This window comes from Trachurus trachurus (assembly GCF_905171665.1).
Source record: "Trachurus trachurus genome assembly, chromosome: 16".
In the NCBI taxonomy this organism is placed as follows: Eukaryota; Metazoa; Chordata; class Actinopteri; order Carangiformes; family Carangidae; genus Trachurus; species Trachurus trachurus.
This window is the reverse complement of record NC_139902.1, coordinates 6,491,823-6,512,151: the sequence shown is the minus strand read 5'-3', so window position 1 is coordinate 6,512,151 and position 20,329 is coordinate 6,491,823. Positions and strand designations below refer to the sequence as shown.

The window sequence follows — 20,329 nt, the reverse complement described above, 5'->3', positions numbered from 1 at the left end:
TCGTTTTCTTGTCCAGTCATGGCAGCTATGGTAATAATTTTACATATATATTGTTGCAGATTATACTAGAGAGTTGTTGCTTTCTGCTTCTATGGGATTTAGAAAAAAAATATACAAGGGGAAGAAGTCATTTTGAGGTTCTGTCATCACTTTTTAATTTTGCTTTCATTTATCCTTTTAATGCACTCCATTTTTACACATTAAGGTAACATGCAAATGTCAAATGTTGCTTTGGAATGACATTTTAATTTCTTGGTAAAATTGTCATTATTATTATTATTATTTTAAATTATTTCTGAGGCATCTCTTTAAAGCACCTGTTATCAGAATATTGTTATTTTTAAATCTCAATTATCTATTCACATAAAAAGCATGTTCATTCATAGTCAGATTATTGTTGATATGGACCGCTTGTTGTGTCTGCAATAAAGATTAATAATAATAATAATATTCCCCTGGTGAGTCCTGGGACAACACTAACCACTGTGTTTTAGTCTCAGGCACCAAGAAACAAGTTCATTTGTAAAACATTTTCAAATTTGAACATTTGTGAGTTCTACCACTTTTTTTATGATAATAAACACAAACATTTCATAGTTTTGACTGCTGATCTGACAGCTAAGAAATTTGAATATGTGATTTAATAACAGTGATAATGGGAGTGTTTTCTGACAATTTATACACCGATGACTCGATTTTTGAAGTAAATAACTACCACACATCTTGATAACTCAAGTAATTGTTGGTTTAATTCTCCTGTGATGGAATAAAAAAAAAAGAATACTTTGACCACCTTGCCTGCGTGGTGACGTAGAATGTTTTCGGCTCTGAATGACTAATAGAACTGCTAGTCAATAGTTACAGTCCGTGAATATACGAGTTACCAACAGGTAATCCAAAGGTATTTCATAAGAGGAGCCCTGCATCAGCAGCATCAGCAGCCCAGATACTGCAGGCAACATTAACACATGAGAACACCATCCCCTGCAGACAGGAGCACATCCGTCTGTAAAAGTGAATCCGTTATTGATTTTCCGAAGCCAAAATCTAAGAAATAATACAACTGAACGTAGTGCGACGCTTGCTCCCATTGTATTCAGAAATGCAAGACAGAGGACAAGATGTACCGACCGGAGAATGAGGGGTGTGTGCTCTGTTTGACAGTTTGACGGACGTCTGCCCGCAGCCAATCAGAGAGCGGAGTCGGCGAGAACGTGACAGGAAATACGCCAAACTGCCACGTGGTGGGTTTATATAGCGTCAAACGGAAGCGTCGGAGCGCCATTTCACTGCGGAGCAGCTCAGTGGCGTTTCTGTGGAAGTGCAGCGTCAACAGAGGGAAAAAAAATTGGACCGTACTAACACCCCGCCTTCAGCCCAATGGAAGCGGCCGTCAACCCGCCTCACGACAGGTAACGTCTGCAGCAGCTGAAATTAACCCCTGGATTTATTTCCCCTGCAGCGGCGGTGGAGGCGGACTAACATTTAAATGTCATCATCCTGCTCCGCTGCCGTTACCGTTAGCCTCCCTGTGATGTTACCGTTAGCCTCCCCATAACAACGCTAGCTTGTCTGGACACGCACCATTTTTGCTTGGTTTTAAAGCAGTATGGCGGAGCGTTAGCTGCTGGAGCTTTGTTCACCTGGTTTTTTTTTCTCCAAATGTCCCGACTTGTCTCTTTTAGCTTTTATCTGAACAAGAGAGCCAGTAGCGCAGCGGGGAAACAAATGACAGTTGCAGCCCACCGGCCGGGTCAGCCGGCTACTCCCCCGCCGGGGCTCTCTGTCATTCATTGCTCAGGCACCATGCTAGCGCTAATCCTGCAGCTCATGTGACAATCACATTAGGTAACTGGTAGTAAATACAGTGTCCAGTATGCTCCTACACGCTGAGCTTAATATCCATAAAGGCGGCGGTCCTCGGATAGCTTTGTCTGGCATTGTTGCGGTCCGGTAACGTTAACGGCGGCTAGCACCCGGCTAGCAAACATCGGACTGTCTGTGTGGTGTTTTAAATGGGAGGGATCGGTCTATCGATTTGAGTTTTGAGGCTTTTATGAAGTCACACTGTTTATTAAAAGCCTTGCGATGTTGCTTTTTTGACAGAAAATCGTCAGTCATACTCTGGTTTCTGTCATTGAGAGGTAGTGTTTACAAACAGGGAGGGCGGGGCGTCCGAACCACGCGATCCACAGCTGTTGGTTTGCAAACGCAAGGGTCTGGTTTTTCTTTCACCGCTCAGATTAAATGATAAAGATGGTGTGTGTATATGTGTGTGTGAGACTGTGCTGTTTCAGGACTGGTGCATTTAAGAGGAAGCAGAAGTAGGTTCAATGCAGCTTTTTTTTTTTTTTTTTTTAAACAAAAACAAAGCCACATTTGTCACAGACATGGAGCTGTGCCAGTGTTTTCTAATAATACATTACTAGGCCACATAATAATAAAACTGAATGGGATTTTAATGGTTCCTAAGTATTATTGTTATTCTGATGGTTTGTCGTTCCATTTTGCATTTTCATAAAACTGTATGACTTTTATTTTATTGAATGAAATCCCTTAAGGATAATGTAACCCACATGACACATTCAGTGGACTGTAAATAGGCTTTTTTTTTCCCACTTGGACACAGGTGCAGTGAAAATGCAGTGAAAGAAAGTTTATAATATTGAATGCATTCACTACACAATGGCTCATGTTTTTCTTTGTGTGTGAATGGGTGAATGCGATGTGTGATGTACTGTAAAGCGCTTTGGGTATCTTTGCAGGTATAGTAAAAAGAGCTATATAAATACAGACCATTTAGCCTTTCTTTGTGTTGCCTGGATTGCGACTGATTTCGAAAATCAGCTCATAGGCTTTGCCACAGATTGTGTGTCAGTGGGGCAGGTGTGTGTCCTGAACGCTGGGGTGAGATTTAACTTCTTCTAAATCTGGTGCATGTGCTCCACTCTGCTTAGAGGGCCTTTCTTTGACAACATGCACCGAGGGACCTCTGTTACATGCAACATGCCTCTAGTCTTGTTTGCACCACAGCCAAGGCAGAGAGGATTGTGGGAGCATTTTCAGATCTAGATAGTCTTCCGTCTGCCACCTGCAACTGCGAGGTTAACTCTGAGACAAAGAGTGTGACAGCTCACAAATATTATGTTTTGTTTTTTTAAAGCATTCTGTAGCTTTATTATGAGGGTGCACTCAATTCGATTTAATACATGGTTACAGGTATTGAATGAGTGCCACAACTCAAAGCCTGCCTTTTGCCCAAGAGTCATAATGTATTTATGAGCCATGGTTTAAAAAATACAGCTGTTTCCCATTTTCCCACTAGCTAAATGATAGTATATCATATGTATGTAGCTTTAGGGTCTTATCACCCAGCCTTATTATAAGTTAATGTTTGCTTTTTAGGTGGTGCGGACCCATGCGATGCCGGTTCCCATGTCTGTGCTAAAAGTAGCAGCCTGTTGATAGAGGCCTAGTTTCCTAGCTGACCATGAGGCAGAGCTGTGGTTACACTGGTCATATATGGTTATGTGAACGAAGCATGTATAGACTGCACTGTCTGACTTCGGCAGATTTTCCATGAGTGTGTGTCATTGTTCCCATTGGACGGCAGATCGCCGAATTGATCAGTTGATCTATAACGGATGGGAAAAAGTCACGCAGCACAGTGAACATAAAACGACCGTTTCCTTGACGAGCAGGCTTCTCCTCCTTGCAGTGTATTTGTGTGGACATTGTGTGTCTTTGTAATCCCACACATAAATAGATCATTGTTCTCCTTTTTTTATATATATATAAGTGTGTGCTATATTCCCTCCCCCCCATCCTCTGTTCTGTCCGTCCCCTTCACTCCAGCTCCCTGGTCGGGTTGTCCAGCGGCGGGATGGACCAACACAGCAGCTCGGGCAAACGCATCCGCAAGCCGTCCTTGCTGTACGAGGACTTTGAGAGCCCGTCTCTACCGCACACGCTGCCTCAAGGTCCCCCTGTCCCGCCGCAGCCCGCGGTCAAGGACCCCAGCCGGTCAGGCCGCATGACCAACCAGCTGCAGTACCTCCAGAAGACCCTGATGAAGTCTCTGTGGAGGCACCACTTCGCCTGGCCTTTCCATGAGCCCGTGGACGCCTACAGGCTCAATCTACCGGTAGGTTAAACACTGGAGGTTTAAATAAAGAGACTTTCACTTTCTACTTTCACTTTCATGTTGATGAGTTGTGCTCATGTTTTGTGCAACTCATGGTAGTGCCAAGGCGCAGATGATGAAAGAAATGTCCCTCTATTTGATGTTCAATCTCTGACAGAGTTTGTAAATTTTCAATTTATTATTTGGCTTGTCGACAGTTTTCTTAAATTCCCACATGTGTCTCTGTTTTCTGTCTTTAAACAATTTTTTTTTTTTTAACTATTTGGCTCTACGCTGGAAAGAAACATTCAGACTTAAACATTTCCTATTTGGATTGGGGTGTTTTTGTAAATCCATGGATGAAAATAGAAAAATAACAGTTTCTTATTCTGTCTTTGTCAGGATTACCATAAAATAATCAAACAACCCATGGACATGGGGACCATAAAAAAGCGCCTGGAGAACAGCTTCTACCGCAGTGCAAGCGAGTGCATACAGGACTTCAACACAATGTTCACCAATTGCTACATTTACAACAAGGTCGGTACAAAGATAAAAAACCAGGGATTTATCCATCCGGTTTTCACTTTCTTTTTGATTTCTCCCTTATTCTTTCCTAGTAAAATGCAACTACTCATGATTTGATTGGGTATCAGGTGGACCTTAGTGACAGCAGGGATAACTGCAGGGTTATATAAAGCTCAAGGCAATTGGGGCAGCACAGGAAACAGCTATATTTACCTTGAAAATATGTGTTGGAGGTTTGATTTTTCTCTCAAACCACAGTAAGTGCCTGCTACTTTCTAGTGACCCAGTTTAGTGGTGAAAACCAAACATGTAGATGTGGTCTACCTTTGAACAGACCTAACAAAACCCTCTATTACGATCCAGGACCAGGTACGGGCCCCTTTCCATTTCCATGAGAAAAGCTTCATGACACTTTTCAAACAGAAACCTGTCTGAGACATTCTTCTGTCCCATGTAATAACAGAGCAAGTATCTCAAGTGTACAGCATCCAGCTGTTAGAAGCATTGTGCTGCAGTGTTGCCATATTTGATAATGTACCTGCATTTGATAATGGATTTTTATCACACTGCAAACAACTTCTCTTGCACACAAATGCAAGATGTGCTGACCAGCTGTAACTAGGGGTGCAAGTAAAAATAATTTTCATCATCAATCCCATTTATTCATTTCTTTTTTGTTGTTATTCGTGTCATTTATAAAATGTCATGAGTATTGCAAGAATTTCAGGCTGTAACCAGCGAATGTCTGGTGTTTTTATTTCACAACAGCTGAAATGATAATGCATTGATAATTTCATCAGCTGGCACATGGAATAGTGGGATAAGAATTACAGCACTAATGAAACAAGTAATCTGAGTTATAACAATTAAAATATTGAAATAGTAGAAATACATCCTAAGAACAACATGTTTTTATTTTGTATTTGACTAATGTGTTTTATAAATTGTTTCCCAGCCGAATGATGACATTGTACTGATGGCCCAGTCTCTAGAGAAGATCTTTCTTCAGAAGGTGGCCCAGATGCCGCAGGATGAGCTCGAGCTTCCTCCTCCAGCTCCTCGAAACAAAAACAACAGGGGGAGAGGCCGAAAATCCAACTGTGAGTCGCTAACAAAGTCACTGAATTAAGTCTTTTGTGAATGAAGTTTTTTGGAGATGATGTATCGCTTTACCCTTGGAAATCAAATGTATTCTGGAGTTTTCTGCTATGAATTCACATTTCATCTTATGTTTCCATTTGAATGTCTCCTGTGACGAGGTGCCTCCTCCTCTAACTCTCTGTCTTTGCTTTATCCCTCAGCATCGAGGGCTCAGCAGGTGCCAGCAGTGTCACAGTCAGCCTACTCTCCTTCTTCCTCGGACACTGGGGAGTCCATGCTAGCCAACTCTCCCCAGACGGTGCTGACCAAAAGCCTGCCCCCAGCAAACATCATGGGCCTGCCTCCTACACAGCCAACAACCAAGGTACATAGATGCAGGAAAATGATGTTGAGTATAGGGATGGGCATTTCGACTAATTTACTAATCGAGTAACCGAAGCTGGTACTAATCGGGTAATCGAGTACTGTAATAAAAAATAAAATGACGTCATGTCTGACGGACAGAGCGCAGCCGGTGCATAAATGCGCTCTGTCGTCAGACAGTCCACATTACTGACACACAGCGTCGTCACACACAATGTCAGGTGGATAATAAGAGTAGAGACTGGAGTTTAAGATGCACATACGAGGCAGATGTGCATCTTTATGCCGGGGAATAAATGCGCTGCATGCGCTCTGAGCGCTGAGTGCAGCGCTGCGTGCAGCGCATTTATGCCGCGGCTGCCTCGGAGGAGGAGGAGAAAACTTTTTTTTTCTTTTCTTTTTTAAATCATTAGCGGTGCTTATTTATTAGTCCACACTACATGTTGGTGCCTTCGGTCCTCTTTGCCTCGCATCGTTTCAGGAAATAACAGGGAAGGTTTCAGAGTGTTTGTAAAGTGAAAGTATATTTTCTACCAGACTTGAGACCTGTCGTCTCCCTCCCGACGGCGTACGTCGCCGAGGGAGGGAGGGAGAATTATTGTAAAAGGTTTGAAAGTCCGAGGCTCGATCCAAAAACGCTTTTACACAGCAGAAAATCACGTTGCTTGATCCGAAACTGTTTAACACTACAAAAAGCCGAACCAGGGCATGATAATGTAGTCTGATCCGACACTAGATTGCGCTCTGACGTGCCGTTTTTTTTAATCCTCGGGTACCCGAGTAATAAATTCATAACCGAGTAGCAGATAGCTACTCGAGTACTCGAGTACCCGGGTAACCGTGCACATCCCTAGTTGAGTAGTTAGTTTGGATTTGAACCTGTTCAATTGATGTTTTTTTTTCTTGTACCAGTCTATTAGAAGGTAGAATTGAGATATAATTTTCAGGGCTGTCAGAACGAACTTTGCTAAACATTCGAAGGTGGAAACTGCCGTTTGAACATGTGCCTTCTGCAACGGCGCAAATTAGCGTGAAAAAGCAACTCTTGTAGCTGCAGCTTCAAATATACCAGTTTTTTTAATTGCCTATACGGGAGTGGGTGGCCTACGTGTTCCCACACTACACGCACACCAAATTTTTTCTTATTTTTATCGATCGATCCTTGAACCACTAATGTGCCACGGATCAACTGTGAGCCATTGCACCACTACTTAAAATATTTCGATTTCCCTTCTTGAAGTTTTATATTGAGTTGGTAAAACTTAAGTGTGTTGCAAATGTTAGGCCTACAGAACAGATTTGGTTGGAATGACCTTTAGTGGACGTGGGACGTAATATTAAGCTGGTCCTATGAGAGTTGAAGAAAAAAAAAAGAACATTAAATATTCAAATGTAATTCAAATATTTAACATGAGAAGCATTAGAAATTTGAATCTGATTTGGGGGGAAGATTGACAGCCCTAATAAGTTTGCACCTTATGCAAAGAAACCATGAAAGATTTAGGTACAATACTGTGATCATGGTAACGTCTAACCACTTTATTTCTCTCCGTAGAAGAAAGGTGTTAAACGAAAGGCAGACACCACCACCCCGTCCACCATGGGCTTGACTGTGGGGTTATCAGGCGTGGGCATGTCCGGACCAACGCACATGGTGGGCTTGGGGAAAGGAGGACACGGGGGCCAAGTCCACGACACGTCCATGCACAACATCTCCTCCATGGGGGGCATGAGCTTAGACACTCCGCCCGGTATGGGCCTGGTCAGGAGCCCCGGAGGCCCCGTCCTCCTGCAGCCAATGATGGCCAACGCCGGACGCAGGGTCGGCAGCGGACGTCCCATCAAACCCCCCAAGAAGGACTTACCCGACTCTGTCCAGACTCAGCCGTCGAAGAAGAGCAAACTGAGCCCTCAGCTGAGGTACTGCAGCGGGCTGCTCAAGGACATGTTGTCAAAGAAACATGCAGCGTACGCCTGGCCGTTCTACACACCTGTGGACGCAGCTGCACTGGGACTTCATGACTACCACGATATCATCAAATGTCCCATGGACCTCAACACCATCAAGGTGACTTCTCATGTTCTTATAACTCTTGGAAAGAATAACGGACAAAGGAAATTGCTCGAACATATACATATATATAAACAATATTTGGAATGTGCAAAAGAGAGGTATGAAACCCGAAAGGGCTTATATAAAACCTCACCCATGAAGACAATAATCAAAGACCAAATTTGTTACAAACAAAGGCAAAAAATAAGAAACAATTAAATAACACAAATGAGTAGGAAAAAAGAAGCAATCAACTGAGTGATTATACAGTGAATACTGCATAAATGAAAGAATGAATAATGTAAAAAATAAAGATACATGCATAAATGAAAGAACAGAGTAGACTAAGACAATAAATAACATAACTATAGATGACTTATTATGTTTGATGGTACATAGTCTGACTGATGAGGTACTTTTTTGGGAGCCTGTTTAGCCACACAGATTCAAATATTGGGGCTGAAATTTTCAGTACACTGTAAAATGTTATAGATTTGTGTTGTTATTAAAGGGGAACTATGCAAGGCTGAGGAGGTTGCTAACCCTCCTCTCCTCCATGTGCATTTGTTTACAACGAAACTGGCGAGAAATCAATCAATAGAGCCGTACATAACTTTTTATATCATACGTGTTACGCTGTGTATATTTGTGTAGTCTTATCTGTCATTAACAAGAGGTTACGGGGCGCGTTTGTGTCGCGGTGCTGGGACACCGGAGCGGCAGCTCTGATCTTGCAAAGTTATTTTTCAGCCAAGAGAAGTGGAAGGAAAGCCTCCATTCTTCCTGTAACAAGTTACAAGTCATATATTTAACACTCATAACTGCTCCAAAGCTGTTTAATTAAAGCAATACAACATGTGAAACATTCAATTGATTTCAGTTGATCTGCCTATTTTGTGATTTTACAATCAGTATCTCCTCGTTCATGGTGTCCTCTGACCTGCTGTCTCAAGGCCGGCCTCTTACAACGTTTTCAAGGTGGAGTGCGGGAAATATGACCTGCTGTAAACACGGTATATTTTATTTTGAAAATTAACCGGTGTTTTATTTGTATTTTGTTTATGATTTCCTGTCCCGCATGAGCTACTATGTGCTGAATTTATGCACCATGCTCCGGATGCTGGAGCCGTGACGCAGCGGAGCAGCAGCTGGTGGAAGCTTCACACATTGACCAGTATAGAAACGTATTGGCTCTGCCGCCGTGCCGGAGCCGCAGCTGTTCCGCATAACTCTTTTTTTTTAGTCTCCTCAGACAAAACTTTTAATTTCTTTTGTTTTCTTGCTGCTTCTGCCATGATAGCGGTAATCCCACATAGGCGTTCACCTCGACTTCCGTCTTTTCAACGAATGGGGAAAGGGGGAAGTGACGTATGCCGTAAAGCAGTCAGCACATTTGTGTGGAGGGGTTCCTACCATCCACCTGGAAGCTGTTTAGTGCCAGTGAAGGCAATATAGACCCCCTCAGACCATGACAGAGGTGTCATTCAACCTGTTGCAAGGCGATGTACCATCACAAAAGTTCTGAAAATATTATATGAAGGTTGAAAAGTTACTTAGTGTTGGTTTAAGGTAAAAATGTAGCATAGTTAAGCTAAAGATCCTGCATAGTTCCTCTTTAAGAAAGAAAAAAAAGAACACACCCAGAATCTTAAAATGTGTCTGTTTGAAGCACCAACATTGTCCTATGCTAATTCTTCATCAGAGGAAGATGGACTGTCGTGAATACAGGGATGCTCAGCAGTTCGCTAGTGATGTCAGACTCATGTTCTCCAACTGCTATAAGTACAACCCGCCTGACCACGATGTCGTTGGCATGGCACGGAAGCTGCAGGTGAGCTCAGCTGTCCGTTCCTGCTTCACATGATGAAAACAAACATTTGTGTGACTTGATTGATTTGACCTTTTTTTTCTTTTTTGTACCCAGGATGTGTTTGAGTTCCGCTTCGCGAAGATGCCGGATGAACCGCACATGGATCACACAACCCTGTCAATGAGTGGCCACCCGACATCCTCCTCGTCCTCCTCTTCCTCCTCCTCGTCCTCCTCTTCCTCCACCTCCGAGAGTGAACCCAGCAGCGAGAGTGAAGAGAGCGAGAGCAGCCCCACCTCGGACAGCGAGGAAGAGCGAGCGCATCGCTTGGCGGAGTTACAGGACCAGGTGTGCACACAAGTAAGCACCTCCGGTTCTCTTTCTTTATCCAGCTGACTATGATCCAACATAGAAACAATAAAAGCATTTTCACAGTGACTGTTTTTTGTAATAAAAAAAATGCAATTTTCCTCCCAGCTCCGAGCCATGCACGAGCAGCTGGCTGCCCTCTCTCAAGGCCCCATTGTTAAGCCCAAGAAGAAGAAAGAGAAGAAGGAGAAAAAAGAGAAGAAGAAAAAGAAGAAGCTGGAGAAGAGGAGCAGTCGAGTCAGCAGAAGCAGAGCTGGCTCTGAGGAATGGAAGATGCCTGGCAAGATACTCAAGACCAAGTCTGCCAGAGTGGGTGGCTCCCAGGCAAAGAAAGCCCAGGGGAAGAAGAGCAACAAGACCAGCAAGTTAGTAGTAAAACAGTTCGTCATCACACCACTTACTGCTCAGCTCGATATCATCCACATATTTATTTTTTAGATTAATAATAATGTTGTGTCTCTGTGTTTTTCTCAATGCCAAGCCTCTAATATGCTTCCTCTCAATTCCTCAGGGCCGCAAAGAAGCCGTTCTACCCCCCAGTGGCTCCTTCCATGCTGCCGCACTACGACTCGGAAGAGGAGGAGGAGATCGTGCCCATGACGTACGACGAGAAACGCCAGCTGAGCCTCGACATCAACAAGTTACCGGGGGAGAAGCTGGGCCGCGTGGTCCACATCATCCAGTCCCGGGAGCCCTCGCTCCGGGACACCAACCCGGAGGAGATCGAGATCGACTTCGAAACGCTCAAACCGTCGACGCTGAAGGAGCTGGAGCGTTACGTCATGACCTGTCTGAGGAAGAAGCCCCGCAAGCCCTACGCAGAGCAAGGTAAATGGAAAAAAACTCAGTTTTGAGCTTTTGCACCATTTTACACATAATACGTACTTAAATAATACAGGGATAGAGCTAATGTAGGCCAGATTTGATAACACCCACTTTGCTAATGTTTAGACCTTTGCTGTAAAAATGCACCAATTACTTCAGTGCTATTAGATTTCACTGGTGGTTGTTTGGCTCCATCACTCTCTCTCTTTCTCATCTCTCGAAAAAATTACAGTTCAGTTTCCCGCCCTCAAGCAGCAGCTCTCTCCATCTCTGAGCAGCTGAGCTTTGTTTTGTTTTTGTGTTACTCTTCATATTACAGGCCTTAAGGTTTTGCACTTGACTTTTACAGTTTGTGGTGAGTGTTGATTAGCACACTGCCTTGTTAAGCAGTTTTTTTTCTATTTAGATTTTATTTCACAAAAGACCAAGTGTCAACTTTTGTCCCCACTGGCCAGATGTTGACTTAATCATTAACAGAGCTATAAACAAACTACATATAAAGTTACAACATGGGGAAGGAAGGCCAAACATGAAGGCGGTCAGGCTGCTTATTAATCACTGTTCAGTATTAAAGGGAAACATTTTGACAAATTGGCCCATTGCCATAATCCTTATAGTTTTAGGAGTTTTTTGTCGGTGCAAGCTATTTTTAGAACGGCGGAGCAGAGCCGTCAGCTGCTCAGAGCTACGCTACGGAGGCTCATGGGATTTCTTGATTTCCCTCATCAAACTCATCAAATACACAATCCAACAACTCAAAAATGCTCTCATGGACAAGTTGTGACCTGCACATTCACCACGCTATGAGATAATAACAGAACGTTACGAGAATGAGTTGTTTTCAAAGTAAATTCATGCAAAACTGCTGATGTGCATTCCCATCGGGGGCAGTTTTTCAGTAAGCAGTCTCTGCATTTACCTCGAAAACAACTCTGTCTCGTAACGTTCCGTTATTATCTCATAACGTGGTGAATGTGCAGGTCACAACTTGTCCACCAGAGCGCTTTGGAGTCGTTGGATTGTGTATTTGATGAGGGAAACCAAGAAATCCTGTGAGCCTCTGTAGCGTAGCTCTGAGCAGCTCGCGGCTCTGCTCCGCCGTTCTAAAAATAGCTTGCACCGACAATTAAAGGTAACGAACCTACTCCTAAAACTATAGGGATTATGGCAATGGGCCAATTTACCAAAATGTTGAACTATCCCTTTAAATACAAAGGAGCAGTTCTAAACTGTTGTTGTTTTTTTCTCTGAAAAAACCACTAAAGTAATAAGACTGTCACCAGAGAGCTCCACCAATTTGACAGGCATGTAATGTCATCTTTTCTCAGCCAGTTAACACACTTGACTCGGGCACTGCGGCCGTATCTTTTATTCATCTCTCCTCACTCTGTGGCTCAGTGAATGAAGGGCTAGTTTTCCTCCTGAGTAAACGCTGCTGGATAAGCTTCAGTACAGCAATGGGGGAAGTTTGAATTATGAATTTGCAGAGTTGGTATGCGCTGCGCTGCAACATTGTGCATGATGCATAAAGCGGTTCTCAAATCTGGGGAAGCAAGGTGAACCTCAGCCACTGCAGATGTGGGCGTGGATGACCAAGGGAAAATGTGAAGTGGAAGTTGAATGAATATGATTTATGTAGGGGTCTTTCTTTATTACCCGGCCTTGCTGTATGAGTGTCATGAAGCTGTTACTGACAGCTGTAGCTATACTTCTTCTAAATGAATTTACCTTAGTAAATGGGCAAAACAGCTGCTCAGGAAGCCAAGTGTCAGACTGAAGATGCAACTTGTTCTTTTGTCTTTACACAGAAAATGAATCTGCAACTATTGTCAATCATTATCAGGGGTCCCACTTGTCCTGGAAAACCTGGAAAATGGTTGACCAATTTTCCAGTCATGGAAAACACACGGAAAATGAGAAAAAAAAGTCAAATGTCCTGGAAAAGCTTGAGTTGTCCTGGAAAATTATTTATCACACTGTGACATCAGCTACCAGAGCGCTATTTGATCCTTTCCAGACCCCACCAAGGATTTCTTTCCCAAAAACTGCCCTGTGAGAAAACTTTGAGTTGATGAGTGTTTTCAGTATTAGGCCGCATGTTTGCAATGTTCTAGAAATTTGTCATCATTTGTCATCATTTCTAAGCATGTAGAGATTAAGATCTAAGAGATTACATTTTTACAATTTATGAGATTATTTCATTGCACACCTTTAAATCAAAATAATGGGGTTGAGAGAAGAATAAACATAGAAAAAAACTGGTTAAATGTACAAAATAGAATACAACTGTGGAAAAGAACATTTCTCCAAAGCATGAATGGGATGGAGGATGTATTAGTGTATGGTATGGTGTCATGTCTGTCTGACTGTAGCAGCTGAAAATGTCCTGGAAAAGTTCTAGAAAATGATTTCAAGAGAAGAGTGGGAACCTGATTATTTTTCAAGCAAAAATTCTAAACTTTTAACTTTCTTCCAACATTTTGGAAGACCATTTGTTGTTTTTCTTTGTTTTATGCAACAGTAAACTAAATTCCTGATTGTAGGTCCACAAGACAACATAACAACAATATAACATGCATTTCTCACTTTTTTTTTGTCAACTTTCATGCCATCATCGATGAATTTGACACAATACCACAAGATGACTTAGGTGAGAAAAAAACCCCCTGGTGCTTTGAGACCCTCCACCCATGCAGCTTATACAGATCTCTGCTTTGCCATGTGGATTCCAGGTGATTTACAGCCGTGTTGTCTTTTCACCTGCAGCTGGAAAGAAAGGCAGCGTTGGCAAGTCTAAAGAGGAGCTGACTCTGGAGAAGCGGAGGGAGCTGGAGAGGAGGCTGCAGGACGTCAGTGGACAACTCAACTCTGTCAAGAAACCTGCGAAGCCTAAAGGTGAGCTCACACACCCTCACTGCAGAGGACGTCTGACACGCTGCATCCACAGCCCTGCTCACTCTAACCTCCTCTTCTTGTCCACAGTGGAGAAGCCCAGCGCCGCGGAGACTCAGGCTCAGCCCTCACGCCTCAGCGGCAGCAGCTCCAGCTCCGACTCATCGTCCTCGTCCTCCTCGTCCTCGTCCTCAGACACCAGCGATTCAGACTCGGGTTGAGATCCTTAGCAGCGGCTAGGAGTGAAAACACTAATAACTCAGGGACTTGGGCTGGCCCAAGACGCAACACACCCTGAAACAGTTAGTTGGCTGAGATATTAGACACCATGGCAAAACAAAACAACAAACAAAACCAAACAAAAAAAAAAACTACACGTGGACTCGTAAAATGTTTTGAATGTGGGACTGAGGGATGTGAAACAAAGTCTCTGTGGATAAATGTAGAACCCAAACACTAAATGCCTTGGTTTCCCCCTCCTCCCCCTTTGTAAATACTTGTACAAATTTATGTTTCTTTTATAAAGAAGAATTTTATGGTGATCCCCCAAAGAGGGAAGTGGAGTACTAAAAAAAAAAAAAAAAATACAGGATGTGGAAAGATGGGCCTAACTCCAAATCTGTTTTGGCTGGCCTTAGGCTGTCCTCTGTGGTGAGGGGAATGGAAGAGTCTTTATTTATTAGTTTTCCTCACCCACATTTCCTCCCATGTTACTGGACTTTCAACCAGCAACCTTTTGGTCACAGGCCTTGCTTTTTCTAACATCTGGACTCCTGCCACGCTTAATTTTAGACCTGCCCCTCCAGTCGGCCTGAATGATCCAGGTCATTTGGAGGGGAACAAAAAAAAAAAAGAAAAGAATCTGATATTGTTAAGGAGCTCACAGGTCTAATGAGCAAATGTTTCTCTGCCATGTTCAGGTCAAAAATTTAAACTTGAGTTTGAGTTCTGGATATTGACAGTTATGTTTACACGCATTGTTCTCATTGAGCTTCGTGCCGCGGCCTGTTTCACAGCCTGCGTTAAAACGTGGTGGGTTCATTACAGTATAGAAATGGCTAAACGTACTGTAAGTACAAAGTTTGCTGTTACCTTGCGTATTCATTTTGTATAAATTTTTATGGCTGCACTATTCCTCCAAAAGCCCACCAGCCGTTTAAGACTGACCAGTCTTATAAAACACGACACTAATGGAAGTACTGTCTCTGGAATCGGTTCAGCTTTGACATTGTTCTCAACATTTCTCCTCATCATATCAAACAGTAACTTTAAGTGTGCATCAGTCTCCGAGGAGCTGAACACAGACTGCTGAATGTTATCAGATTACAATGCAGGTTTCTCATTCCCACATTAATCTCCTTAACCTGTGAAGTATTGCATTACCGAGTCTTGAAGACATCTGTAGCACTTGAAAACTCAGTGACAGTTTCACAAAAGGAATATTTCAGCTGCTCGACACTTACTGGAACAAAGAGTTGACTGAATAAACTGAAGACGATGCTAGAGCGCTGCGAGTTTCCTCCAGAGAGACAGAAAGTATACTCATAGTCCATGCATAGTTAAAAGCTGTTGTTGAATGTTCAGTGAAAGAAGATATGCTTGTATATATTTAAATTGTATTTGCTGTTGCACAAACTTGTATTTCTGCCTGTCTTTCTTTCTTTTGTCTTTTTATTTGAGTTACCTTGTTTCCTTTTTTTTTTTTTTTTTTTACACATAATTATTTCTAATGTCAGTTAACTGTCTTAGTTGTTTCCTGAAGAGCTTTCACACCAGCGTCTCTGCCCCTGGTCAAGCAGGATGTTGCCTCTCAGAAACATACCTTTCATTTGAAGACTGTGTTTATTAAACTATTCTCTTCTGTAGAAACACTCTGACTTCTGTCTGGCTGCCTGGGATCTGTTTGATGGTTTGACTTTATTTTTTAAAACTTGCTATGCAGCGTTGAAGTTATTGATAAAGGGACAGTTGAAACAGTTTTCATAGTCCGAGGAGTTGTCCAATCATTTATCAAGGCATCTTCTGCAGAAGATTCATCAGCAGCCCATTTAATAAGCATTTTAGGCATTTTCTACTAAACTACTGTTGGCCTCTACAGCCTCTACTCTTAGCCAATTTAGGATTTAATGTCTTTCTATCAGTAACTCTCTGGTTTTTAGACTCAAAAAGCAAATCAAAAGACGCTGCCTCTGTTATATGTGAGCAAAGAAAGAGTACGGTAGTTTAAAAAAAAACAACAACAGCAGATTCATTTATTAGTTATAAATTCATTAATTAAAAACACATGTAAAAGATGCAGGATACTGTTTGGAAAAAAATGAAATATTTAACAAGAAAGGTTGGGGTGTTGAATACAATCGTTAATTGCAGCACTAGACAAATTCTTAAGTCATATAAAACCAAAAACACAAAGCTAAAAGCACTTAAAATACATTTCTTTTTGGGACATTTGATTAGATTGATCATTAACACCAGTGAACATTAAGAGGAACCCAGATTTTTCCTAAATTGAATTTTGTTCTTCACTTGCAAAGGTGCTTTATAAATAAACAGCTTGATGAACATCTGTAACCAACCTTTCTCCACAGGCTGCACACGTTGTGATTACCACCTTTGTCCAGTAGGTGGCAGCAGTGAGTCGTGTTAAACTCTGAGTCACAGCTTCAATCTCTGTTTTTTTCAATATGGAAATTTGTTGTTGAGTTACAGTACAGGCCTTCACTGGTTCCTGTATTGAAGAAATCCCATCAGTACATGAATGCATGAAGGATGTTTGGGAGGGAGGAGCTACAGACAGTGACACCTGCCCACACTAATGGTTGTGCTACCTGAAACGCAGCACGGTGAGGAACCTGCTCCCAGAGCTGCTTCCTATTGGTTTTAAAATACAGTCGAGGTGAGTTTCTCTGTGGCTCTAGATTCTGAAAAGCCACCGTTTCCTTCCATTTAAATATTTTGCCAGACAACTACGCTTTTACAATAGAAGCCATCATGGCTGGTCACCTGCCAGTGTGTCTGATGGAGCCAAAAAAACTGCACAGCCAAAATTTCAGCAGCAACTTTGGATGCTTTCTGGTGTCAGTTCTCTACATTAGTTGAAATGTCAGGCTGTTCACACCAGACTTTCACACAAAACTGACCATTTATCAACTGCTAGTTGCAATTTAACACCAATATGTCATGCAATATGTATTGCTTGCAGAGAAATGCTTTGCTTTTCCAATGATGATGCTGATCAGCTTCTGTATGTTGACCCTCTCACCTGTCAGGCAGCTCCCGGTGTTTGCAGAGGACTGGAACCCTGATCCTGCACTGACTGCCGTAAATGGAGAATGATAGTCCTTCAAAGGTCATAGGTGAGGACTCGGAGGAAGATGAATTACTGAGTTTCTCTTTTTAGGACTTTTGGAATTACATTTTTGTTTTGACTGATAGCAACAATATAACTGAATCTGTGAACCTCTGAGTTGTGGGGCCCTAAATTAGAAAACTATATAATTGAGGTTTACTTTTTTTTTTTTTTTTTTATCTTCTATTTATTAAAGGTGCTATGTGTAAGTTCTCTCCCATCAAGCAGCAGCTCATGGACAGTAAAGGAATTAAGTTTGATGCTGAATTTACAATGGACTATAAGCTATAAGTAAGCTAACTTTAATTTTGTAGCTTTTGGTCTTGGACCAGGATCCATGAATGGTCAGTAGATCCCTGTTCAATGCAGATAAAAGCAGCTAAATGACAAAACCACTGCAAACACTGATAAACAGTAGCTATATCTCCCCTGACTTCATCCTCTTGAAACACAGATTACAGCCTGCTCCCAATACCAATAGTCAGTCAAACTATAGGTGTATTGGAGCAAGTGTAAGCCGTGTTATTAAACACAAGTTAATGAGAAGATTGCTCTTAAGAAAAGAACAGGTGCCAGCAGGGAAAATCCCCGTGAGCTGCAATTAACCTCTCAGGGTGTATAATTATCAGCTTGTATTGTCAGTGCAGGTTAAGGTGTCTGTCATTGTTTATTATGGAGCGCTACACAAGGGAGTTTCCAGTCATTAGTATGCATACCATGATACCGCCAGGTCTGTCTGCCTTCCTCTGTTCGAGCTGTGATTTGCACTTTATCTCTTAATTCAGTGATATCTTTTATATCACTTCCTCTCAGTCAGCTCCAGTGGAAACCTGAAACCAGACTCAACAGAAGGTCACAGCCCATGATTTGCCATTTGACTTGAAAAAATGAATGAACTTTATGTTAAATATATCATATTATTGAACAAAATCAAAGCACCAGTAAACATTGTAATTGTGTATTGTGCTCTGTCCTCCACTCCCTGACATTATGGTTAATGTCAGGGAGTGGAGGACAGAGCACAATAGGCTCTGAGGTGGCCTGTATAACCTCTCAAAAGTAGGATAATTAACAGTTTTAGTCAGTTTTTGGCTCATCTGGCCAAAAGACACCAATGTTCTTGTGCTTTTAATTTAACATTTTGGGTCATGTACTGTATAGTTCCAGCACAGGTCAAAATGTGCAAATACAGAATGTGATTAGTGTGTTTTTCCAACGTTGTGCCCCTATTCACATCACCTTTGTGCATAACTAGGAGTAAGACCTAGTTGAACAATCACATGTACTTTTGACTATTGTAACACTGATCTGCTTGTCCCCAGCATGCGTAGTCAGCAACTTCCATCCTCCTGAAGTCAACACCACCTGGACCAGGAGTGGGCAGCTGGTGGACCAGAGCGAGCCTCAGTGCCCCTATACCTGAAATTCACGCCACAGGAGGGCGACATCTACTCCTGCAGCTTGGACCACATCAGCCTGCAGGCGCCTCTCACCAGGTTAGTTCCCATAACCAGGCTAGTTATGGGTCAGCCATAACAGATATGAATAACATTTACGAGTTGGTCAAAGGATGTTTTCAGTGTAAAACAGGAGAACTATGAAGATGCTGCACCGTACAGCTCTTCCCTCATGGTGAGATAGAACTATTTGCTGTTGAGTTATGGTCAGTGTCCAGCAGTGCCATATGAAGCTGATTATTTACTTTTTGTTTTGCAGGCCTAATGTGAGAACATTATAGTGGCCAGAACATTTAATTAACAGATTTGGAAACTGATCAGCAGATACTCAACACTGGCTCTAATAACACAGTGAATGAGAAATTGAATTTAATTAGGCTAAATTACTATTATTATCATATCTATATCATTTTATTCTTATTATCTACTCGATTCATATCTGGTGACTGGGAGGACACTGAAACCAGTTTGATCATAATTGTTATGATCACCTTTCTTTTAAATCCAGGGTTTAAAGGTATATTCTCTCACACAAAACAGTGAAAAATACAAAAAAGAGGAGAAACAAACAAGTTTGATACACTCCTGTGCAACATGTTTATTATATAAGCCTTTGAATCTTTGTAGCACAAATATCCCGTTTCCATGGAGTTGACTTACTTTGATAAAAATATCCCACTCCCATGTGAAATGTAAATACATGGCTACATTCAGGCAGCACTTAGCTTAGCTTAGCACAAACACTGGAAACAGGGGGAAACTGCTAGCCTAGCTCCATCCAACCCACCTGCCAGCACCTTTTAACCCTTTACAACAAGTGTATCATATTTGATGCACATAGTCTTTGAGACCTCTACATCATCAGCGTCATACCTTTTCTTATATAAAACATAACATTTAAACACAACTGTGAGCAATACATTTTAAAAATGCTGGATGTATCAAGTACGATACAAATGGAAATTAAATATATACAACTTGCAATTGTTTAGAAGGTCCAATAACGACTAAAGTTGCAAAAAATTTGAATTTTCTGTCATTTATTTGATGGTTCAGGCTTTAAGCTCACTGATTGGAATGAAATTGTCGCTTACAAAAACAGCAAATCTACATTTTAACACTGTGGTTGCTGTTTGGATCAAACAAATGAGTTTTCATGTGCTTAAATAGCTTTGGAGACAGATGGACAGATATGACAGTGGCATCAATCCACCAATCTAACTCTGCCATGCCAGAGAGCAGTTATCTAAATTTTAAACTTTTATTTGAATAAATAAAACGACTGTAGCTCCAGACAAAATTGAAACACACATTCTTTCATTCTACATCAGCAAATATATATTATAATAAATCATGAGGAAGTGCAGAGGAGATACGTATACAGTATGTAGCACCATAATGGGTTTGTACTTCACTGTGTTCAACGTCCATAACAGACATGAATCTGATGTCTGTTCCT

General features: G+C 41.9%; 1 protein-coding gene across 1 annotated transcript; it reads left to right on the top strand.

The window, feature by feature from the left end:
* Positions 1-1,298: 1,298 nt before the first annotated feature.
* Positions 1,299-15,887, top strand: brd2b (bromodomain containing 2b). The gene is made up of 12 exons (XM_083990591.1): positions 1,299-1,412; positions 3,856-4,144; positions 4,526-4,663; positions 5,607-5,751; positions 5,953-6,116; positions 7,671-8,183; positions 9,871-9,999; positions 10,093-10,338; positions 10,456-10,712; positions 10,859-11,175; positions 13,939-14,067; positions 14,155-15,887. Exons 1-12 carry the CDS (start codon positions 1,381-1,383, stop codon positions 14,283-14,285), a joined length of 2,490 nt encoding a protein of 829 aa, XP_083846717.1. The 5' UTR covers positions 1,299-1,380; the 3' UTR covers positions 14,286-15,887.
* The last annotated feature ends 4,442 nt before the right edge of the window (positions 15,888-20,329 follow it).